Source organism: Brienomyrus brachyistius, chromosome 9 (assembly GCF_023856365.1).
Source record: "Brienomyrus brachyistius isolate T26 chromosome 9, BBRACH_0.4, whole genome shotgun sequence".
In the NCBI taxonomy this organism is placed as follows: Eukaryota; Metazoa; Chordata; class Actinopteri; order Osteoglossiformes; family Mormyridae; genus Brienomyrus; species Brienomyrus brachyistius.
In genome coordinates this window covers 25,717,356-25,741,911 of record NC_064541.1, presented here as the reverse complement: position 1 = coordinate 25,741,911, position 24,556 = coordinate 25,717,356, and the positions used below count along the sequence as shown (strand labels likewise).

At 44.0% G+C, this 24,556-nt stretch overlaps 3 protein-coding genes across 6 annotated transcripts in view; all 3 read right to left on the bottom strand.

Moving 5' to 3' along the window:
- Positions 1-906: 906 nt before the first annotated feature.
- LOC125749131 (syntaxin-12-like) lies at positions 907-5,720 on the bottom strand. 2 transcript variants are annotated; one of them, XM_049026052.1, is made up of 10 exons: positions 5,568-5,720; positions 4,183-4,365; positions 3,953-4,022; positions 3,744-3,843; positions 3,108-3,245; positions 2,872-2,909; positions 2,622-2,727; positions 2,265-2,337; positions 1,988-2,070; positions 907-1,782 (listed from the first exon to the last, which is right to left on the bottom strand). In XM_049026052.1, exons 2-10 carry the CDS (start codon positions 4,280-4,282, stop codon positions 1,690-1,692), a joined length of 801 nt encoding a protein of 266 aa, XP_048882009.1. In that variant the 5' UTR covers positions 4,283-4,365; positions 5,568-5,720; the 3' UTR covers positions 907-1,689. The 2 variants fall into 2 exon arrangements, with proteins under 2 accessions (XP_048882009.1, XP_048882010.1); XM_049026053.1 differs by having other exon boundaries at positions 5,481-5,581.
- A 545-nt stretch (positions 5,721-6,265) lies between these two features.
- LOC125749132 (tRNA selenocysteine 1-associated protein 1-like) lies at positions 6,266-10,851 on the bottom strand. Of its 2 annotated transcripts, none has more exons than XM_049026054.1 (7): positions 10,666-10,851; positions 10,148-10,245; positions 8,143-8,242; positions 7,988-8,040; positions 7,270-7,444; positions 7,148-7,181; positions 6,266-7,015 (listed from the first exon to the last, which is right to left on the bottom strand). In XM_049026054.1, the coding sequence occupies exons 1-7, from the start codon at positions 10,687-10,689 to the stop codon at positions 6,885-6,887; spliced, it is 615 nt and encodes a 204-aa protein (XP_048882011.1). In that variant the 5' UTR covers positions 10,690-10,851; the 3' UTR covers positions 6,266-6,884. The 2 variants fall into 2 exon arrangements, with proteins under 2 accessions (XP_048882011.1, XP_048882012.1); XM_049026055.1 differs by having other exon boundaries at positions 7,270-7,423; positions 10,666-10,850.
- Positions 10,852-13,469: 2,618 nt separating this feature from the next.
- Positions 13,470-24,556, bottom strand: part of LOC125748407 (uncharacterized) — a 59,493-nt gene continuing 48,406 nt past the window's right edge. For both annotated transcript variants that reach the window (XM_049024447.1, XM_049024448.1), the window contains 8 exons: positions 23,721-24,164; positions 21,691-22,134; positions 20,284-20,529; positions 19,223-19,480; positions 15,872-16,174; positions 15,410-15,679; positions 15,225-15,308; positions 13,470-14,055 (listed from right to left, as the gene is read on the bottom strand). In XM_049024447.1, the coding sequence (XP_048880404.1) occupies positions 13,989-14,055; positions 15,225-15,308; positions 15,410-15,679; positions 15,872-16,174; positions 19,223-19,480; positions 20,284-20,529; positions 21,691-22,134; positions 23,721-24,164 (2,116 nt within the window). In that variant the 3' untranslated portion in view covers positions 13,470-13,988. The remainder of the gene's footprint in view (positions 14,056-15,224; positions 15,309-15,409; positions 15,680-15,871; positions 16,175-19,222; positions 19,481-20,283; positions 20,530-21,690; positions 22,135-23,720; positions 24,165-24,556) is intronic.

Genomic DNA, 24,556 nt, shown 5'->3' with positions numbered 1-24,556 from the left:
TTTTAGTCAATACTTGTCACCTTTAAAGGTAATGTGGCCTGCCACCTATCGGGTGTAACAATGAATGTCACATCCCATCTCCCGCAGCATCCAGAAACCAAATGCAAAGTGCTGTGAGAAAGCCCAAGGCTGACCTGCAGAAGGGGACACCAGGGAGTGAATATGAGAAAGCAATGAGAAGCCGGCAGATCTCAGCGAGAGCCGGTCCTGGTCTTCCGGAACATTCCAGGACAGGATAAACGGGCATATTTTCATCGTGACGGTCAGGGTTCCAAGACTAAAGCACTAAACAGGATCTCCGGGGAGAACCACGAGGAACCGTCGGTCCAGGGGTCAGCTGATCTTACAGCATCTGATTGCACAACCCAAGCCCTCTACTCAGCGTCAGTACCAGTAAAGCTGTCCGAGGAGGCTACCTGAGCGCACACCTCTACTGTGATCCCAGTCAGAAATGCATTTGTGCTGTAGTAAATCGGTAAAGGAACTGAGCTTACAGCCATACTTTTGCATGGGGTCCTTCTTCTCAGTCCCCATACAGGGGTTGGTGACGAATTGGCCTGCAGGACATACCGGAGTAACAAACCCATTCTACACTGCACTGAAGGGGGCAGTAACACCCAGCAGATCACATGGGGCATTCGTGAGGTGTGGTGAACTGCATTGGGCGTGGCACGTTTCAATAGAGTAGAATGAGCAGGTCTCACCCAGTCACTTCCCACCCTACACTGACACCTGCTGGTCATCTGCTGCTATTACAGACACCTGCTGTGTGACCTTCCTGTCTGCAGTTTTTCTGGATAGTTGACATGGTGGCCAAAGCAATAACCATCATGCGCTGGCTCATCAATAGGAGGCTACATCTACTCCACAAAAAATGCTTAAGAGACAATGACTTGAGCAGAAAAGTAAAGCTCCATAATGAAGAATGTTTTATTAAAAACCCTTTTTACCAGGCTGACAGCAAGCATCGTGCCACGCTCACCCAGCGGCCAGTTACAGGACGTGCCACTGCATTCCTGCCCCCAGACTCGCTCTTCAGTACATTACATTCTATTATATTAATGGGTTAAAGTGAAGAAGCATACCCTTACTTTCACATTATGTGTAGCTTTTTCTAAAAAGTAGGATAACATAAATTAAGTAAAAATATCAAAGCGACAGCCAGCTTTGTTCTAGCACTCATATTTACCACTATTAAACAGATTTCAAAGCACTGCGTCACTGGAGTGCGTCCCAGAGCCATTACATTTGATAATAAAATCAAATGTCATAATTGAAATGCGTCACTCATTTGAACCTAAAGTTCAAACGTATAATATGTAGGGCTAATATAGGCCCGAACCGAGGGATGCAGGTCTCCAACACACATGAGAACCAGACGGACAGTCACAGACAAATATTCTCCTGCAAAACACACACCTGCACCAATAGAAGACAACTCTGTTTTCAAAGTGAAATACATACAGTTTAGTGTTAGTGCAGTAAGTAGGTGGGACTGATGGGGGGGGGGGGGGGGGGGGGGGGGGGGCAATGTCTAATTACAGCCCAAAGCTCATTTTTACCATCATCTCCTTCAGGGGGTATAAATACATAAGAGAATCACTGTGGTTCTAATGGGACAGCACCAGGAGGAGGAGCCCCCCCCCAGGCCAGCCCACTCCTCCGGGGACAGAGACGGCAGGTTTGGCCTCATTTAGCGGCCAGCCAGATAATGAGAGCCAGGATGGCGACGACCAAGGACAGCACCAGGGCTAGGATGCACATCTTCTTGCGGGACTTTTTCTGCAAGATGACAGGGGACAGAGTCAGGAGGTCAATCACTCCCCTCCCCCCCAAAAAAAAAAGAAAAAGAAAAGAAAGCATGTAGACTGAAGACTATCAGTGACCCTGCTGTAATCCTTCACAGAATTACAGGTACAGAGCACTACTTCAAGCGTCGCTAAAATGAACACACACACGAGAGCACCAGCAGGCTCCCAGAGTGCACCTGATAGTAAGCTGCCCTTTGCAGCTGCTCCGCGCCCCGCTCCACGTGGACCTCTGCGCTCTCCACGTTGGCCTCGATGCTGTCTGCAGATCACACGAAACAACAGCAACTGGACATCAAATTACTGCTCTGTACCCAGCACCGACCCAAGCCCTGCCTCTGTACCCAGCACCGACCCAAGCCCTGCCTCTGTACCCAGCACCGACCCAAGCCCTGCCTCTGTACACAGGGCACGGCCTCGTGGAAGGGTGCTAAAAGAGCGAAGGGTCATTCTCACCGATCATTTCTCCCTGGTCGTGGATCATCACGGCTAAATCCTTGAAGATCTGGTTCACATCCAATATGTCCGACTATGATGAAAACAGACAATGAGAGCTGCTCAAATCGACCCTTAAAACAACAGATCTAAGCATCACACAAAGACACCAGAACAAATGAATACAGCCTGTATATAAAAGGATTCCATCACATGCTGGCCAGAAGAACCATCTCCGTTCTGCCAAGGTGTCGCTGGAAATTCTTTCAAGAATCTTTGACTTTTAAATCTCCTTCAAGCAGGTACTTGGACGTACAGGCCTAGTAAGTATAAAACAGGGCGGCTTTGAGCAGTTCAGTGTTCCGGCAGTGGACTTACCTCCAGCTGGCGAAGGCTGGTCTCCCGTTCCTTGATGAGCTCCAGGTCCTCCTCAGTAATAGGGGGCTCCTCTGTCTGGGCCTGGCCCTGCTGGCCCCAGTCATCACTACAGCCAACAACACAGCCAAATTAGGACACGAGGGTCACAGAACTGCTGCCCTCTAGTGGACGCTCCAGTGGAACGACACTTCATGAAGAATGGAAGGAACACTGCAACTATAGACAGCTAAATTGAAGTTAAGGAACTCACTTCTCAAACGAGACAAGCTGTTCATCGCGGTCTTCGGCCTGTGGGAGGACAGAAGCTTTCACAGCCGCTTACACGAAGATCGAAAAGAAAAAAAAACACATCTGGAATATTTAAATGATTATATATATACTGCGAACGTATCCAATCCACATCAGGAGTGTGGTGCAACCGCAGTGGTATGTAACAGGCTGGTTAGTGACTGGCAAGAAAAAGGTCCAATGACAGGAGAGCCTTACAGAGAGGCGGGACCCGGCCCGGGCACGAGCCACTGACTCCTTCTCCTTCTCTGCTGCCCGTCGCTGCAGCACCTGAAAGCTGTTGAGCGCAGCAGAGAAGTCGTTCATCAAGCGATCCTTCTGGATCTTCTGCTGACGCTGAAAGCAAGAAAGAGAAGTTGGAGATGCCCTCAGCTATATGTCTTTGGGAATGGCTCAAGACAAGAGATGCATGATATACTGGTTAATATAACAGTACTGGCTGGCAGTTGTTTAAAAAAAAAATTCAAGATATGGGTATTACTCCGATATATAAATCTTGACCCACACTTCCAGGTAATATGTTCAATATGTTCAATATCAATGGCGCGTTCCCCCCACCCCCAGCAAAGTTCACTACCACTAAAAGTGGCTCGAAGGTTAGTCAGTTACTGGTATTAGCAATATTAGACAAAAAGATATCAGCTACCTGTGCACCACTTATCAAGGTCAGGACTAAGTCCAAGCAGTATCCCTCCAAAGTCTAACAGCGGTGTACTAGACTAAACAATACAGTACAAAGTGCTCTCAGCTCTTCCACGAAATAGAATAAATATGCAGCTACTGTGGGTCTGTATCTGGTACATGATCAGGCACCGTAAGTAACTCTGTGCTCACCTGCTCTGAGGGGGAGGATGGCTGCGGCAGGGAGCCCAGTTCCTTCAGGTACCGGTTGGTGTCCTTGGCCAGCTGGTTGGTATGGTGCTGTACCTGCTGCCTGTAACCAAAAGAAACCACATGTAACCCACACGACAGGCGTCAGTGACAGGAAGGAGGTTTCCTTAGGTGACACCGGATGAGAATGCATAGCAAGGAGAAGCTCTCACAGCTTGTCGTGCAGTTCAGCAGTGTCCTGCTTTGTCCCAAGCTGGTACAACATGCTCTTAATCTGGGCAGCTGTGAGCGAAAAGACATAAGGGAGTCTGAGACAGGGGAGACCTGAACATTACCCGAAATGTTAAGTAGAATTGTGTATAATTATCAACTACCTGTCTGATCTCAAGTAAGTATTCAACCCTGACTAGTACAATTACAACATCAGACAAACTAAACTCACTGTTCTGCGTGATCTTCAGGATGTTCACGCTGCATGTCTGAATGAGGGAGCCAAAGTCCCGTGGCTGCGAGTGATAGGCGTCTGTCTTCCCGTAAGACATGGTGGATCTGTCGTCAGGAGCCCTCCGGCCAAGCAGGGAAGACGGGCCGAGGCAGGTGGAGGGCGGGGCTACTCAGGAGCTCCCTGCGGGAACACGAGCGGAGACGCACATGAGTCAGTAGCATTCGCGGACGAATGGCAGGTATATGAGGAAGTCAGAAAGTTTACCAATTACATAAACCGGAGAAATGGTGAATGGTGAAACAGATCACCAGTTCTACAGTAAATCTTTTATAACCATTTTAACCTAAGCCTTACTAGACAATTTCCTCCACAGAAACCCATTTAAAGAGCTAGATAAGTTAGATTATGTACTCCAGACACAGCTATACCGGAAGACCCCCCCCCCCCCCCGGGGGTCTGACAGGCAGAATATTCTTTGTGGCGGAGCCACTCGATGACCCACACCTCGACTTTTCAAGTGGACAGGAATATGGGACCCTCCCGTATAACAGCTCAAGAACAGAAAGATTAACACCTTCCATGGACATCTGTCATGTGACACTCAACCCCCCCCCCCCCCCCAAAAAAAAAAAATAAAAAATGGTTCCATATTACTAAACCTACCCTGAGTCTTAAAGGAATACAGCAGACGACACGGTACATACAAGGCCAACGGTATTTCTATGCTTTTAAAAACTATTTCACGAGGCTTGTACAGTAAGCGATGCAGACCCCCTTATTGGGCCATCTGCCCTTCCATACCGAGCCCCATGGCAGCCCGTCCTTAGGGCAGCCTTCGGTATCACGTACAAACCCTGTGACGTGGGAACCTTCAGCCACCCGTCCCCTGTCCGACAGGCCGTCTCACGGCTCCCCATCACGCGGGCCTTCCGTTCCTGCCCAGCGCACTTTAATATAGAGAATCATACGAAGACTGATGTCAGCAGTTAACCGAACTGTTTCTGCCGCATCAGATGTGAAAAACGGCAGAAAGCGAACAAAGCAGGCGAAGCAGAGCGGGGTCCCAGCCGCCCATCCGGAAGGCAGAAGGCTCCGAGGTAAACACGCCCTGCATGGCAGCAGGCAGCCCGGGCTTGAACACAGACACCACAGAGGGCGGCCATCATCCTCACAGGCCCGAAACACGGCGGTTACACACGCAAAACTGCGGGCATTATTTTGCAAATATATTTCCAGGCAGATCCCATATTTACCATGACAGACACCGATTATTTCTAAACATTCCTAGATACGACCTTACGCTGGATGCCCAGCCTGACAGCCGCACGTATTCGCGGTAAACCTCATGTCTGCGGACAGCCCACGACGAACGAAAACCTTACTTTTCCGGGAGAGTGGGGTTCGAGCGACACGGTAGCCTTCCGTTATTCTCCCACCGCTAGTCCAGGTCGATGGGTGGGGCACCACTGAAGGCAGCCAATGACCCGCATATGCGTCAGCACGTCGGACGTCCGGGAAGAACGTGGCGACGCATAGCGTCACCGGATTTTGCTGGTCCGTATTGTCGACTACGACGAAGTTAAATACGTCATTAACTTGCCGTTGTATGCTTATATATCCAATGATGCACCTGAGTAGTTCGTTTTAAAGGTAATCAGTAACTAATAGTATGACATTCGTGAATTTGTCAGTTATACTCATTATCGTTTAGGGTTCGAGTTAGTGTGTAGGGTGTCTGTGTGTAAGGTAGGGTGACTAAGTGTAGTCATCATTGGATCCTGTGCGGCATCATTCCCTGCAGCAGTTCTATCCCATGACTATCACGTGGTCCTGGAGAAAGATTCCAAGCGCACTCACATGACCACGAGAGTGAGAAAGTGAATGAGGCCCTCAATTTCACTAACACCCCCCTTACACAAACACACCTAATCCCTCTTGTAGCTTTCATGTGCAGTTTTAAGCCTGGTTATAGGAACTCCTTTTGTGCAGAGACTGACACACAGAATACTAGCATCCCTGTCCTAAAACACCTGACTGTGGTGTACCTGGTGTCAACTAACAAACACCACGGACAGAACCATTTGGATCAGAAATATACTTTATTTCCTTTTCAAAATATTACCTTTGAACGGCAAGTATTATCAGGATTTGAATTTTAAACTATTGTAACTTTAAATTGCCTAATTTTCCTATGGGAGAACAACTCTATAGAAGACAGAAGGTCCAGTGCAACCGATTTATAAAAGTCAATGAGAAAATGCACTGAACATACAACAGTGACGGACTAAACAACTGTTCATAAAATAAGGGGTTAACTCCTGAAAAAGATGTACTTCTGGGCTGAAGGGCCCTCGATGCTCACACAAGCCTATAGCTGACATTACTCAATATACTGTGCCTTAACATCACTAAAGTAAACTGGAGTATTTGCGCAACTAATCTGCAATTGTATGCACAAGAAAGGAACAATGTTCTAACAATACCGCAATTCAAAAAGGTAACAGTACAGGATCAGGGAATGACAGAAAAAATGTCCGCTGGAGAAGAAAAGATTTCCATGAATCTTTGGAGATGCAGAAAGCCCTGGTCTGCAGAGACGTGCCTCAGGGGCAAAGGACCTGGCTGTCAGATCTGCTCACGTGGCAACAGGGTCAGTCACATGATCGAAAAGCCGCCCCCATGAAAGTCTATGTGTGGCCCTAAGCAGACACAGGGAGTTCTGGGGATCCCTGTGACGGCCAATGGCAGTCCATCAGGGCGTCGTACAGCTCCTCACTCTCCTCCATGAACTGCTGGTTGGCCTCTACCACATCTATCTCAACATTGGGATCTGGAAATCAGGGTCAAAAGTCACAATCCACAACAAGGGACAGACTACTTGTGCTCCATTATGCCTGCCTCACAGAAATATGTAAACTGGTGAAACGCCTGGAAACCTAAAGATGCAGCCATTGGGACTCACCTTCCAGACCATCATCTTCAATCTCATCATATGACTGAAACATACAAGATTAAGATTAATTCCTTTTGGATACAAAACTGGACAGAAGTAAACTTCTACTGGATAATGATTTACCAACTTACCTGTGAGGAATAGTCGTACTGGTTATAGTTGTAGCCATAGTTTGGTGAATTCTGGTCATAGCCCCAGTTTGAGTAGTAGTTGGGATATTGCTGGTAATACTGGTTATGGCTGTAAGGGTAGGGCTGGGAATACCTGTTGTCCGGGTAACCGCCTCTGTTTCGGGACATAAAAAAACTGACAACATGTTCAATAATGGTAAATACCCAGCCAGTGGGTAAGCTACAGGTTCATGCTACATTTTACAGGACATTTATTGATCCTAAATGCCCTGTAGACGATGCTGAAGAGGTGCAGTGAAGAGTGGTTTTCCTGGACCTAAATTCCCTCCAGGCATCACTAAACAGGCAGAAGCTGTTGGGGGAGACCATGAAGAACACAGACAGTCTGCCTTCTTCTCTGGGGTAGAAAGGCGGACATCAGCATGCCCCCCCCCCCCCCACTGCATATGATTGGGGGAGACCATAAAGAACACAGACAGTCTGCCTTCTTCCTTGGGGGGGAAGGACGGACATCAGCATGCCCCCCCCCCCCACTGCATATGATTGGGGGAGACCATGAAGAACACAGACAGTCTGCCTTCTTCTCTGGGGGAGAAGGGCGGACATCAGCATGCCCCCCCCCCCACCTGCTGCATATGATTGGGGGAGACCATGAAGAACACAGACAGTCTGCCTTCTTCCCTGGGGGGGAAGGGCGGACATCAGCACGCTCCCCCACCTGCTGTCTCCCTGGCGGCCGTATGTAGCTCTGTTTAGCTTGAACCTTTTCGGCTGTGATGGAAAGAGGAAAGAGAACCAGTTTTGAGTCCAAACAAAAAATATCTGCATTGGCTAGCATGTCATGAGCGTCTCCTCCAAGAGAACGTGCAGTACCGGTGTGGCCCCTGGAAGGGGCTTCCCATTGATCTTACGGAGACATCGTTCTGCTGTCGCCTCGTCTGCCAGCTCCACAAAGCAGTAACCTGCAGCACCCCTAGAGGGAGCAGGAGAGAGCATCATAGATACAAGGCTGGTAGGTCAGGTCAAACATGGGTCACACAGCGGGTTTGGGGGGGGGCGAGAACAGGGTGGGTGTCCTCCGCATGTTGCTTAACACATCCAAGATCAGAGAACTTATCCCGGGTCTTTAAATCATAAATACGTTGTCTTCAAAGCCACAAAAGAAATGGATTAGAAAAACTGGATTAAATCACCTGAGATAACAGCATCCTCCAGTGGTCACTAACTAGGCTACAAGTATGAACATTTGAATCCATGATCAGCAAGTCTGTGATTGGCTGTCCAAAATGGTGGAAGCGAGGGTGCAATTCTTCTCCCCCAGAAGGGCAAGATGTTTTGTTGGAAGGAAATGAGGAATTTAAGGAAATGATTCACATCAACGGCAACAGAGCAAAAGCAGTTAGAACGAGAGCGAGGGCCAGGCAAAAACTGCCTGAAATTAAGCTCATGACTGTCCTTTTAAAATGTTTACTGTCGCGACCTTTGCATTTCCACTGCCTGTATGTGTTATTTTGTCCATCATATTCCGAGCAATTACCAGCACAGCCAGGACCTGGGAACAGGTTACGGTAAAATACAAAAATATTCTTCAAACAGGTGTGTATTTAGAACCTAAATAAAAATAGTATTTGCTACAGTGCAATTATTTTTCTTTCCAGTTAAGGAAATCAGAAAGAAAGCAGAACTTAAGGCTGGGGGAGGACGACCTGTGCCTGACTTCACCCCAGCTGATGAGCTGGCTACCCAGCAAAATGCCCATGGCCCCGTTTTAGGGGCGTAGAAGCGGGGAGCTCATCCTCAGGGCTGCGGGCAGGGTGGCCACAGCGGTCGGTTCATTTCAGGTAAAGGAAGGTACATATTCATGCTGCATGTTCATAAGTGTGTTATCACAGGCTGTTGGGGGGGGGGGAGCTGCAGGGAATGTCCTCACACTGCTACCACTGTACCTTATTACAATCAAACCAATTGCAAAGGGTTGCTCTATTAAGAATCGTGTGGCCATGTTTGGACATGTTACCCGAGTGTAACCTCAGTTTCAAACTGTGATCCGTCTTGTTTACATGGAATAAACCTGCTGAGAGCAGGTCTGGGCTCAGGGATTGATGTGACAACCAGAGTTTTAAAAAAACCCAGAAATACAGGATCCTGTTAAATCGTCAACAATTAAATCCATACAAGTGGTTAATTCACTAACAAAGAAAACCCCCAGATGTGTCTTGTTTCTATTCAACCTAATGATTTAACATATATCAAGCGGTTTTGCCAGCAATACTAAATACCTTTAGGTCAACTGTCAGCTAAGGGGGAAAACAAAAACAAATGATATCAGAAAAGTGAGAAATCAGAAATAGACATAAATCCCCGACAGAAAACTGCCCATCAATGATGGTTCTATGGATATTAACCGCGGTTAAGACAGTTTTCATCAGCGATTCGGTCTAATGTACCTGGACAGTGCAGTGAGATACACTAATAGACGGGGTGGCGTTTTGTTACCCGTGGTTTGTGGATTCCAATGCCGTCACCCTCACCCTAATATCTGCTGATATTTGCCTTTTTATTTTCAAACGTGAATAAGAAAACTTCACCATATAAACAGGTGCAACCAGGCTCATACTGACCAGTCTGATTTGAGAATATTTTTTCCCAAAGTCCAGTCTGTCAGTGACTGATTTGTGTCTGAGGCAGAAGGGTTTAAAAAGACTGCTAAGTATGAGCCTGGTTGGACCTGTTTAAATGGTGAAGCTTTTTGTTATTCGAGTAACAAAACACTACCCCGTTTATTAGCGTCTCACTGCACTGTCGAGATACATTACAGCGAATCCGAATCGCGGTCCGAACCCACGGAGCCCGGAAGCGGAGAAATGGCCGGTCTTACCATGTCCCCCGGTTGCGGATGATCCGAACGCCCACTACTAGCTCCCCCATGGTGGCGAAGGCCCGGGAGATGAACTTCTCATCCATGTAGGGCTCCAACTGCGGAAAGATGGAGGTCAGTCGGAAAGCGTGGCCGTTAACCCGAAGCCCGAGGTCTCTGCGGCACAAAGGTGCCGGAATATCAGCTTTGACTCCCGGCACCTTGGTAAATTAGAGCGACTTGCAGGTTACTGCCGTCTGCCGCCCCGAACAGCTCCTCGTTACATCCATGTCCCGCAGCACGGAACAGGCCGAGCTGCCCTCACTAGCCTCGGGCTATTTACGCCACAAAAACCTCATTGCTGTCACACGCACGGCGCCTCTATGAACTCAGCGTTATAAAGATGCGGGTCTCCAGCAGAAACACGAAACCCAAACAATTACGGCGAAGGAAGGCCGAGGCTAATCTCATTCATCCATGTTTAGATATTTAGCCTGTTAGCACACGCGTAAACACGACGGCTATGGAAGTTAGCTCACATTGCCCATCCAAAGACAGCTCATTCTGCTCGACACAAGCCTCCCACTCGTAACGACGCAGGTAAACGGAATTATTAAGAACTTCACAGTGTTAATCCGAAACAGCGTTAAGATCCTGCACCACGCCGACTGGATCTTCTCTTTTCCTGCCCGTCGGTTTCGTTTCACAACAGCGACACCTTATGGTTAGGAGGTCCTGTGAATTCATATTAATAATGATACGCTATACAGTGGTACCTCGGCTCACGAACTTCATTCCTCCGAAGACTTAGTTCGCAGTTTCAAGTTATTGGAATTCAGATTCAAACTAATAAATTCAGACAGTTTTTTAATGCAACAACTGCAGATTCAAATTTAAATTATTCATATTCAGTTTCTAGTGGCACAAATATCAGCCCATATTCCCGACCCGAAAAGTTCGCGACCTGAATCAATTTTTCCCATTTAAAATTATGTAAATACAAATAATTCATTCAAACCTCAGAAACACAATTTTCTTAATGTTTTTCTATGACCAAGAATATAGACTTAAATTAAAATAACACTGAAGAGCAAAAAAGGGAAAGAAAGAAAATACGTTTACGGAAGGCGGACCAATACATACGCTTGTTGGCGGACTGGTCGCTCCCAAGACGTCAAAACACGGAAAAGAACCACAAAAGATCCTCTAAAAAAACTAAACAATTAACATTAAAAGACTGAGTAACAGTCAAAAACAACACAGTAATTTCTAAAATGTGATTTTTTTAATTATACGGTATATTATTTTCATATGCCTAATTTTTTATGTACATTTCGTGATGCCACGCGTTGTACGGCGATGAACTTCTTTGTTTGTACTGTAAACAAACAATACGCATTTGGCACTATGTGTGAATGGAGAATATAACACTTAAATGGGAGTTAATTTATGTTATTAATGAAGTACGGTAATTTTATGTATAGATATGGGACTGTTAAAAACCATCACAAACATGTTTATCAATCACTGAAAGGTACCGCTATAACAAAACGTTTTCTCTATTTTTTTCTTTTTCAGATATTCGACCTCTTAAGAGATATAGTAAAGACATACATCTACAACAAGGTTTTTTTTTTATACATTCCATAACCGTTATCGGGCATAATGTACACTTCTTTACGTTTCGGGTGGTTCTTTGGGACGCTTTTGGGGGATGTTTGCGTGTTCGCAGCCTGAACCACGAACGGTGAACCAGTACAAAATTTTTGAACATCTGGTTCGTAACCCGATTTGTTCGTGAACAAGACTGTTCGTGGGTCGAGGTACCACTGTACTTCATTTGTCATTTTACCAGTGCCTGTACATTGGAGTTTTTTTGTTTCAGCGTGTCTCACTGCGCTTTTCTATGAGACACATTACATATGAGAGTGAAGCTTGGGGTTAGACAGCATATCCGTCATCATTGTGGCATCAATGGATGGAATTTAATCCAGTGACCTTCTGGACACAGACAGACTCTGTCCCATTTGTCCCTCTTGGTCCACACTTACACATTACCACATTTAGCATACACATTCATGAACTTAAAATAAGTATTCAAGGGTTCCTCCTATAAGCCAAGTGCAGCGGGTTGGTGAACACTGTATCCACATTTTTGCAAATACCAGATGGAAGCAGTCTTTATATAAGTATACAAACCACAGTGCACCATATCAGTGACGACTAATGTTTACATCAAACACGATTATGTCTGCTGGCTTATAAAAGTTTCAATGTAAGTATACAAAGTTGTATAACAGATGTTTACGTAGCCTACGCATATGAAATACGTCACCAGTGTAGGTCTCAGCACGCCTGGCCTTAAGTGTGCTGAATGGGACGCAGCAACAGGCTCCCAAACCTTAGAACCACTGTCCCATTACCACATGCTAAGAGGTATTTGTTTCATCCTGTTATATAGATTCCTAGCATATACAACCAGTTCTCATTGGGTTACCTGCTGACCAGTGACCCACAGCAGTTTGTTGGAGTTTTCCTGGGGGGGGCGAGTGCTCCGTCCAAAGCCTGCTGTGCTCTGTTACAGCCCCCATGATAATGCTTCACTCAGCAGTATAGTGTAGAAAACAGTGAGTGTGTCCTTAGAGTGATGCATTATATTGTTTTTAAATACTCTAATAGATCATTTGGGCTGAAAAATATATTAAAAGTACTGACACATCACTAAGAACTAACATCAGAATTGTTATTAATGGTGGCATTTGACATTCCGGAGAACCAATTTTTCTGTGGTGGCCAGGAATCAATATCAAGTCACGGACACCTAGTAATACAATAACTGTGAACGGTAGACAAAGGAGTTTTTAATTGTACTGTTACATTTTGTAAATATGCCTATTTGTCTATTATTACTGTCATGATAGAGTGGAGAGAGGACCCAGACACAGCCATAGGTGGGATTGCAGGGGTTTATTTACAGGCAGAGACTAAACAGAAACCAAGGAACTGAAACTAAAGGACCACAAGGGGTCAAATAGAAGGGAGGCCAAGGCTAGCAGGGAACAGCATCAGGAACATGGCAACAGGCAAGAGAGACACTAGTCAGGGTATGGAGGGTGACAATGACTGGACTGGGGAGCACAAGGCAAGCGGGTACTTTGACTGATGAGGACATCAGACAGACACATGAGAGGCAGGACTATTACCAAAGAAATGGGTTTCTGTTCATACATTTATTCCTTAGAGTATTGGGAACAAAACCAACTGATATATTCATTTGGTTATGTGACTGATGAAATGAAAGCAGACAAAATATGAATTACACTCCAAATGATGAGACGCGCAGTTATTCCCCAAATACAGTTTATTCATACAGATAAATACATTGCTGTTTATCATTTTCCAGTTTTCAAGAATTGGCTTCAGTTGCAGCAATTACATTTATAACATGATTTTAATTTAGTTAATTGTGTTATCATTTGTGGAAAATGTTTTGTCTTTGTTACTTGTGTTTGTGAACTGCAACAAGAATATTACTGTAACAAGCACTCTTTACTAAACCGATTATGTCCCCTGTTACCACCTGTCAAACATACATGTAGGAATTACAATAACCTGCCTGAAAGTTCTGTCCCTATATAATAATAGTGTTTCTCCAATCATCGTATGCGATACGCCATTTCCTGACATGAAGCCAAAGACCCAAAGAAAATCACATAATCATACAGAAAAGGCGCAAATATTTTAAAATAGAAACAGAAAAAAGTTCCTTATTTGAAAAAAGTCAGACTGCTTAAGTTCCATATTCTTTTCATCTTTTCAACACAGATCAGTCAGGGGTCCCTCTCTCTGTAATTCTGCCTCATCACCAGATTTCAAAGCGATTGTCTGTTTTGAAGGATCTTCTGTCTGTAATTTTATTACTGAAGAGTCTGTAGAGACACACAGCAGTGAGTTAACAGCATAAACCATCATCACCACCAAACAACAGATGTGAGGAAAACCTACAGGAACAAACACAGCTCTTTAATGAGACACTGACTCTTACACGGCTCTTGAATGAGACACTGACTCTTACACGGCTCTTTAATGAGACACTGACTCTTACACGGCTCTTGAATGAGACACTGACTCTTACACGGCTCTTTAATGAGACACTGACTCTTACACGGCTCTTGAATGAGACACTGACTCTTACACGGCTCTTGAATGAGACACTGACTCTTACACGGCTCTTGAATGAGACACTGACTCTTACACGGCTCTTGAATGAGACACTGACTCTTACACGGCTCTTGAATGAGACACTGACTCTTACACGGCTCTTTAATGAGACACTGACTCTTACACGGCTCTTGAATGAGACACTGACTCTTACACGGCTCTTTAATGAGACACTGACTCTTACACGGCTCTTGAATGAGACACTGACTCTTACACGGCTCTTTAATGAGACACTGACTCTTACACGGCTCTTTAATGAGACACTGACTCTTACACGGCTCTTTAATGAGACACTGACTCTTACACGGCTCTTTAATGAGACACTGACTCTTACACGGCTCTTTAATGAGACACTGACTCTTACACGGCTCTTTAATGAGACACTGACTCTTACACGGCTCTTTAATGAGACACTGACTCTTACACGGAGCTCTTTAATGAGACACTGACTCTTACACGGCTCTTTAATGAGACACTGACTCTTACACGGCTCTTGAATGACACACTGACTCTTACACGGCTCTTGAATGAGACACTGACTCTTACACGGCTCTTGAATGAGACACTGACTCTTACACGGAGCTCTTTATTAATGAGACACTGACTCTTACACGGCTCTTGAATGAGACACTGACTCTTACACGGCTCTTGAATGAGACACTGACTCTTACACGGCTCTTGAATGAGACACTGACTCTTACACGGCTCTTTAATGAGACACTGACTCTTACACGGCTCTTGAATGAGACACTGACTCTTACACGGCTCTTGAATGACACACTGACTCTTACACGGCTCTTGAATGACACACTGACTCTTACACGGCTCTTGAATGACACACTGACTCTTGCACAGTTCATCACCAAGACACACTCACCGTACTGTCTGCACAGAGCTGTTACTGCAGACGGCCTGCTGAAGACCTTGTGCTCCATGGTCAGTGATGTCATTGTGACTTAGACTGAAACAGAGGAGGCACACTGGTGAGAGCTGAGCATCATGGGTAAGCTGCATTACAGGATTTTGTTAGCGGTGTAATTCATCTAGTAGCTCTACACTCACTCTAGGACTTGTACTTTGTGCAGATGAGGGAGCAACAGCTCCAAGCAGGCGTCAGTCAGGTGACAGTGGCTCAGGTCCAGTTCTGGCAGACCCTCTGATTGTTCCAGTACAAGGGCCAGTGCCCTACAGGCCTCCAGGTCCACAGGCGTGTGGCTCAGGTCCAGTTCCTGACCCAGGGCTGAGCAGAGGGACTTGGCTCGTCTCGCTGCCTCAGCTTCATGCAGCCCTCCAGTAAGATGCAGCAGCTGTAGGAGGAGGGGTTTGCTGGGCCTGTGGAAAATAACACTGACCCTGATCACAATCACCATGGAATTATTGTGAAGTTTAACATCTGTCTCACTTAGATACATGGAGAATGTCATGACCTCCTGAGGAAGGCAGCTATCAGACTCCATGATCTATAGTGCCACCTCAAACACATCCTGTGTCATGACTTCAGGTGATGGGAGTACAGTGTCTCACCTCAAACAGACTTTATGTAAAACAGGGAAAAGATGTTCCAGAGCAGCGTCTGAAGCTTCACAGTCCTGCAAAACCAGGTCTGTGGTAACCTGGGCCAGCTGGACTACAGAGAAGATAACTCTACAGTCTCCGGCACTGAGACACATGTCATTTCCTCCCTCTTGCCCTGACAGATCCACAACAGAGGAGCTGGAGAAGTCCAGCTTGTGCTGCAGTGCCTGGAGCAGGGCTGTTGTTGCCCCCTGCTGGTCTTCAGCAGTTGTGCAGAAATGAAGGAACCTCAGCATCAGATTCCTGTCCACACTGTTTCCAGACACACACAAGATTCACAGATGAAAGCCAATTATTTTAAAGCATTTTATGCTTTACGTAAAATGCAGCTTTAGTTTGTTGAAACATAATTATTAGACTCATCAAACCTAAGGAGATAGATGGATAGATAGATAGATAGATAGATAGATAGATAGATAGATAGATAGATAGATAGATAGATAGATAGATAGATAGATAGATAGATAGAACTTTATTAATCCCTCGGGAAGGTTCCTCTGGGAAATTCTAGTTTCCAGCAGCAGTACACCAGCGTATTACAAGTTATAAAAATACAATAAAAAAATACAATATAAGAGGAGGAATTTAAAAATACACATACTAAGGTAAGAGCCAACATACAGATAAGGATACGAGTAGGGAGGGGGGAAAGGGAAAAACTATTCACAATAAAAGGGAAATAGAGGGATTTAGCAGCAGTTATGTAGAGACACAGTGTGTATAGAGATTGTGATATGTATATGCCAATAATCTATAAGGTGTATATATAAATAGATATTGCATTATTGCACATGACAAATTGCGGTTATTGCATTATTGCACAGGAGAAAGATTGAACATATATGTTATAATAGTAGAAGTAATAGATATTGCGGTATTGCACATGAGATTTATGTGGTCCATTGCACAGTCCGAATGTTCAATTGTCTGGTGCAATTTATTGTTCCTGTTTCTCCCCGTCCTCCTCTGACCTCCTGTTTCCCCTCCTCCTCCTCCCCCTCAGTGAGGAGTTGAACAGTTGGATGGCGTGTGGGACAAAGGAGTTTTTAAGTCTGTTGGTTCTCGACTTGGGGAGAAGCATCCTGTCACTGAACAGGCTCCTCTGTTTGTTTATGACAGTGTGCAGAGGGTGCCTAACATTGTCCATAATGGACAGCAGTTTGTTGAGAGTTCTCTTCTCAGCCACTGTCAGAGAGTCCAGCTTCATGCCGACTACCGAGCCGGCCCTCCTGACTAGCTTTTCCAGCCTGGATAAGTCCCTCTTTGCAATTAAATTAAATTACATCTAATTTATGTCTATTCCTCCATTATCTATAAGTGCTCGCCCAGTACAAAGTCCTCATGAGCCTGACGCCCACCCAGGAAGCACAGGGCACAAGGCGGGGGACACCCTTTGATGGGATATCAGTCTATCACACAACATACACTCACTATGGGCAATGTTTAATCTCCTGAAGACTTCAAGTGCTGCCTTGAGTGGCGGCCTGTTACCATTGTGCAGTGAATCTGTTTATTTAGTTTGTATCAGCAATTTTCAATGAGGACTTCACCAGTTCCAAATTTACAATGGATATGGTGTTACTCAGCTTGTCATTATCATCTTGGACTAGTTTATATAGTTGCCCATACTAGAAGCAGTGGTGAGGGCCTGCTGTTCAGGTTCACCAGGGGTCAGCTACTGGACAGGTGACACTTGGCGAGGCTTTGAGGTAGGGCTGCTATGATACGGTGACATAGATTTAAAATCGACATCTTTTTTCATTATATAATTTTAATGAAATTATCATGATTTCTAAAATGCTTCCATTAATTATAAGAAATGTTTTTCTTCAGTATTGCTATGTAATTAAGGGAGTAGTTCAAATTATCACAAAACAAAAAGGTGGTTTATACTGTACACTGTGCAAAGTTCGATGGCACAGCACGGTAGCATGAGCGCTATACACGAGAGAAAACACACAAGCGCTATTCTGGATGATGGACCATCAGACGAGGAAAAACCACCATAAGTGTCTTCTATTCATGTTTATTATATTACCATTATTACAGGGAGCTTTTTAAATATCTTTTGTCCTTGTAGCTGCTAAATACACTCATTAATAAAGCCATACATTTGTCTGCCTGCTACATCAGAATCTCCACTGAATGAGTGTTTGTGAAAATGTTTAGGCCAAAATCTGGGCTTATTATACGTTAATTTATGGTGCCAGTGTGTGTGTCTGTGCATATTGGGCTTGATGGGACCAGTGTTATTATCCTAAACTAAAACTGAAAGGACAATAAATAAAAAAAAAAAAACGCGTGAACTTAAATAAAAATTAAAACTATACCACAAAAAACTGTCAAACTTTAATCTGCAAAAAAGCACTGCCACATCACCCCTATCTTTTTATTTAGTTTAACCACAATATCTCCTCTTTTAAAACATGTCGTAGCTGTTGAGCTCCCCCTTTCTTCACCGGCACTTCAGTGCTTATTATGATTTACCAAAACAGTCGCATGTGGCGTACTCTGCTAACCAAATTTTAAATAAGACTACAGTGAATTTATACAGAATACTAACTTTTGGGCATCACAATTTGTATCTCATTAATATGTTTAGGCATATGACTAATCTGTGTATCGAATTATGGACGAAAATAATGTCCATATAGTGCTGAAAAGACGGCATCCATTTTCTAAAGCTCGGCAATGATTTAAAGTTTGTTGTTGTTAACATAAAATTAATTTAAATGGTCAATTTGATTTTTTGGAGGAATATTCATCGTTTAGATTAATCAACCAATCAGTAAAATAGTCGACAGATTAATCAGCAGAAAAATAGTTGTTAGTGGCAGCTCTGCTTTGAGACTTTGTGTCAGTCAGTGGTGAACAGCATGGGAACATGCCAGAGAGCTGCCTCTGTCACCCGGCATACAAGTGACTACAATCATAACTCCAAGCTGTCTGTTCTACAAAAATGCTCTAATTCTTCCACAGTCAGGTGCATTAATGGTGCAGAAACTGGAAGGTTGTCGGTTGAGATCCATGTGCTGCTGTGGCACCAGAATTCCTCACAGCCAAATTTGGTTTATGAAATCAGTCTAATATTCCAATAGTGTGACACTGGTAAATACAAGCTATCAGAAACAAAATATTCTGGAAAGATGCAGACAACTAAGCTAATGATCAAATATTTCACAGCTATAATCCTAGGCAGGGAGCTGCTATTGTACCCCTCAGCTGAACTTGGTTTTCTTCAGTAATCGTCCACCTCCTCTGTAATATGAGCACCAGGGACAGACTGAGGCTATGACATACCTGAGCTTGGAGACACGGTGCAGTAGAGACACTATGCTCTCTAGTGCCCCCTCAGGCAGGGAGGACCACAGCAGACTGAGTTTGACGCTCTTACAGTTACGGAGGGTGAACTGCAGAGCAGCACAGTCCTTGTTGTCCATAACTCTGCTGTTCAGGTTGATCCAGCCGCCTACAGCTTTCACTAGGCTGGACACCGAATGCACAGAGTGGACTTCAAATGCCTCTCTGAGAGCAGACATTGTGAACCTGGGACTGGGCCTAGAGACAGGAAACACATGCAGTTTTACTTCCTCCATCTCACTTCCTCAGTTGATTATCTGAGTGATCAGGGATTCAGCTACATCTGCTGTATCAGTTTGTGATATAACTGCAGACAGATGTGAAGCATTTTTTATAACCAATCTTCTAGGTTTTTGTGTCACTCTCTTAGACTGATTTTTGCTGTTTACTGCTTAATTTATATTACAGATTGTCAAATAAAATTAAACACACTTAAGATTTTTAAAAGAATTATCAGTTTAACATCTAATATTTGAGAAGGATTCAAAAGAGGGGAAAAAAATCATAAATATCTGGACTCGGGTTACAAAGTTTTGGGAAATTTGGAAACTTTCCATGGGAATTAATGGAAACATGGAAATTAAGGGGAATCAACTGGAAGTAGTTGGAAATGTAGAAAACATAAAATTAAAGGAACATATTAACGGCACTAGTGATATAATTGTGTAATAGTCGGTAATTGTGTACGTAAAAACACCCCAATAAGCATCTGCATCAAAACACACTGTTTATAAGTCATATTCTATGTTGTATTATTGATACAGTTTGCTTTCTTTGCCATATCTCACAGATTTCAGAGTTCCACAGAGTTCAAAGTTTATAAAATTCACCATCTTAACATCCCATGGAAAGTTTCTGGAAGGGGTCTGGAAATTTGCCAGAAATGTTCTTCCCCAAGCTTCTCTGCTACTGTTCTGCAACCTTCTTAGACGCCAATTGCAGCCCACCGAATGACTAAACTATTTAGCTACAGAAGACTACGCCTTCTGAATCATACCCACCTCTTTAGCTCAACCCTGTCGAGGAAAAGAAGAAGATCCCTGGTCTTATCCTCCAGAGCTCTGCTCTTCTTGAGGTCCATGGTGACATGACAGTCGGAGTTCTGCAGTAGATACTGAAGCACCTCCCAGTCCAGCGAGCAGGTACTCAGGTCTCCACCAACCGTCTCTAGTAAGGACTGAGTCAGCTGGTTGTCCTGAACTTTATACACCAGTAGAATCCACTTCTCCAAAGTATTCCCAACAAGCCTATCACACAAGAAACGTGAACAGATACAAAAATCAGGTCAATTATGCTTGTTTCACACCCGTCTTTAAGAAGTTAATCTTCTCTTCTCTGTTTCTGATTTTCTTATTACCCATGTGTGGACCCACTGTATCTAAGAAACAGTAATTATTTATGCAGTAAATAATAAAAGATTTCTTCATTTTTTTTGCCTTAACAAATACCTAATTGGTTTGCTTGTATAGGGTCTGATTTAACAGAATACATCCTTCTTCTATCTGCTTATGCTCTGGCTCTACCTGGAGCCGAATCCCAGCAGCACAAGGCTGGGCTACACCTTGGATGGGATCACAGGGCACATGCTCACATACTGAGGGCTATTCAGAAACACCAGTCAGACTGACCGCATGCCCTGCAGCTGAGGGAGGAAATCAAAATACCCAATTCAATCATAATCTAAAAATGTTATTTTCACTGGATCAAACTGCATTGTCAGATTAAAACACAAACACAAAAAAATCCTTGTTCTTCCTACAGTTCCGTGGTAAGGACACCCCGCCAAATAGACGGCACACATTGCATGTCCACTGTGTGCAGAGTTAATACCTAGTAATGTAAACATGCTTGTGTTTCTAATAGTCATGGAGCATGTGCTTGGTATAATGACAACTCACACCAACAACAGACTCATAGCTTCATGGAATTCGTGAAAAATCATGCATTATAACAAAACAAGTGTTTAGGTTATATCATGATACTCACGATATTCAAATAGACGATGATACTAATGTTCATAATCACGATACGACATATCATCAATATACTGTCCACCCCAACCTACACCCATGCAGGTATGAAACAACAGCGCTATCCACTGAGTCACCGTGACACACCCTTGAGGAACCTATTGTGGTTAAATGTATCTAAATTTATCTTACGCTCTTTCACTGTATACATCTTCACTGCATATGACATGTGATGTAAGTTATTCGTTATGTATGAAAAACGCACACTGAACATCATGCAGAGAAAAGCTCCACTCATAACTCTATAAGCTGATGAATCCCTCTGTGTCGCCAATGAGAGTCACAGAAGTAGAGACAGTCTGACACCTGATACCTGCAGTAAACAGCCCACAGTGACCCTCACTTCAACATCTCCACACAGACATGCTCCACACTCACCTCAGCTGTGAGATGTAGGGCAGACACTGAAGGAAGCTCCTCACTTCACTCTCTTCTTCTGACAAGCCCTCCAGCTCTACTGCTCTCTTGTCTGTTTGGAGTTTCAGCACTTCTAGTAGGAGGGAGGCCTTTCTCACAGAGAGGTCTATAATCCAGACTGCAGGAGCTGACTGGTAAATGGGCAGTAGAGTAGGGAGGACACTCCTCTGTGTTTGGGACTCATAGTCCTTCACATGTGAGTACAGATCCAACAGGAATTTACACTGTACAGATGGACTGCCATCACCACAAGGAAAACTGCTGTAACTGCACACAGAGGACAGACACTGGGAGACACTCCCTCCTGTTCCAGTGTCACTCTCTGCTGCTTCAGCACTGAGCTTCAGCAGGAACTTCACAGCTGCCTGATGTTTTTTACTGTCCCATAAAATGTTACTGGAAAACCTAAAAATAAGAAGAGCACAGTCACTCTGTATGAAGGTGATGTTTCTCAGAATAAGGAGGTAATTTTACATGCACTGGTGATGCTGACACTAAAAATTTTACTTCATAATTTATGTGACAGTAGCTTGATGACTTTCAACAACACAAATTCTAAATGGTGTTACTCTCTCCAAGCATAACAAAGTCAATATTCATGGGAAGGATGCAGAATTTATGTGAAGTTTTCATTGAGAGTACATATGCAATGATTATTATTTTTTTTCATTATATATATATATATATATATATACACACACACACACACACACACACACACACACACACACACACACACACACACACACACACACACACAGTACTGTGAAATAGTCTTAGGCAGTCCAAAGAAATGTTTAAAGCTGTTTATCTGGGTAGCAAGTGTACTTTGGCTTAGAACAAAAAACACAATTTAACATTAAAACATGTGCAAATTATGAGTAACACAATAAAAACTAGTAACAATTTCTTCTGTTTTCTAAAAAGTTACTGATATCTAGTTGGATGGCTAGATGAACACCGCTTCAGTTCCCATCCTTCTCCTCAGGGGCACCTCAGCCGTTCCATGATTTTGTTAAATTTCACCAACAGCTCAATTAAATAATTAAATATATTGGTTTAAAAAGTCAGTGACAGATTGACTAGCTGTATGAGGTGTGCTAGTGGCCAAGTCAAAAAAATGCATGGCTGCACTGAACGGTCGCTGCAAATATTAAGATGATTTTAGCAAAGGTTCTGAAATGGCTAAGCTGACACACTTTGACGGGGATAATATCATAATTTGCAATGTTTATTCTTAAAAAATCTCAAATGACACAATATAATAGGACCTAACTGTTATACCCGGCTCATACGATCCTCGTGTGTGCCACGCCCCCTGATTATCCATGTGTGCTTCCCTGATCGTACCCAGCTGTGCCTGATTACGTTAGCCCAGTCTTGTGTGTTTCAGTCCGTGTCTTGCGTTGGTTCCTGGTCCATCATTGATGTTAGTCGATGATCGTGCTGGTCGTCCTGAATAAATCCCCAATTTGCCTACCTGCCTGTTCCTTGCTCGCTCTCCTGCCTGATCGATCACCCGCTCCCCAACGTTCGTGGCGAATCGTGACACTAACACAAGTCATGGCATTTTCCAGCTCAAATGTAAGACACTCTGATTGATGTGGGTTAGGGTGTTAAATCTAATGTAATTGAAACACATGTAACTATCAGTACGGATGTGACTGAGCTGGTTACTGCAAAGCTGACAGGAACCAGGGAGACAAAAAACATGGTGAATTACAATGGAAAACTTTGCGAGTTACTGCATCTGAATACAGAACATAGCTTGTGTTTAACAGGAAAGAATGTTATTCTGTAAGGAAAAGAGACTGGCCACCTTCCAGTGGGAGATACAAAAAAAAACTGTTCTTCACTCTAATCTGACAAATCCCTCTGTGTCGCCAATGAGAGTTACAGAAATAGAGACAATCTGACACCTGATACCTGCAGTAAACAGCCGACAGTGACCCTCACTTCAACATCTCCACACAGACATGCTCCACACTCACCTCAGCTGAGAGATGTAGGGCAGACACTGAAGGAAGCTCCTCACTTCACTCTCTTCTTCTGACCAGCCCTTCAGCTCTACTGGTCTCTTGTCTCTCTGGAGTTTCAGCACTTCTAGTAGGAGGGAGGCCTTTCTCTCAGAGAGGTCTATAACCCAGACTGCAGGAGCTGACTGGTAAATGGGCAGTAGAGTAGGGAGGACACACCTCTGTGTTTGGGACTCATAGTCCTTCACATGTGAGTACAGATCCAACAGGAATTTACACTGTACAGATGGACTGTCATCATCACAAGGAAAAGTGCTGTAACTGCACACAGAGGACAGACACTGGGAGACACTCCCTCCTGTTCCAGTGTCACTCTCTGCAGCTTCAGGACTGAGCTTCAGCAGAAACTTCACAGCTGCTTGACGTTTGTTACTGTTCCGTAAAATGTTTCTGGAAAACCTAAAAATTAGAAGAACACAGTCACTCTGTATGAAGGTGATGTTTCTCAGAATAAGGAGGTAATATTACATGCACTGGTGATGCTGACACTAAAATTTTACTTCATAATTTATGTGACAGTAGCTTGTTAACTTTCAGCAATACAAATTCTAAATGGTGCTACTCTCTCCAAGCATAACAAAGTCAATATTCATGGTAAGCAATAAGTTTTTATGTGAAGTTTTCATTAAGAGTACATATGCAATGGTTATTATGAAAAAATCTCAAATGACATAATATGATAGGACCTAACACACAAATCACGGCATTTTCCAGCTCAAATGTAAGACACTCTGATTGATGTGGGTTAGGGTGTTAAATCAAATGTGACTGAAACACATGTAACTATCAGT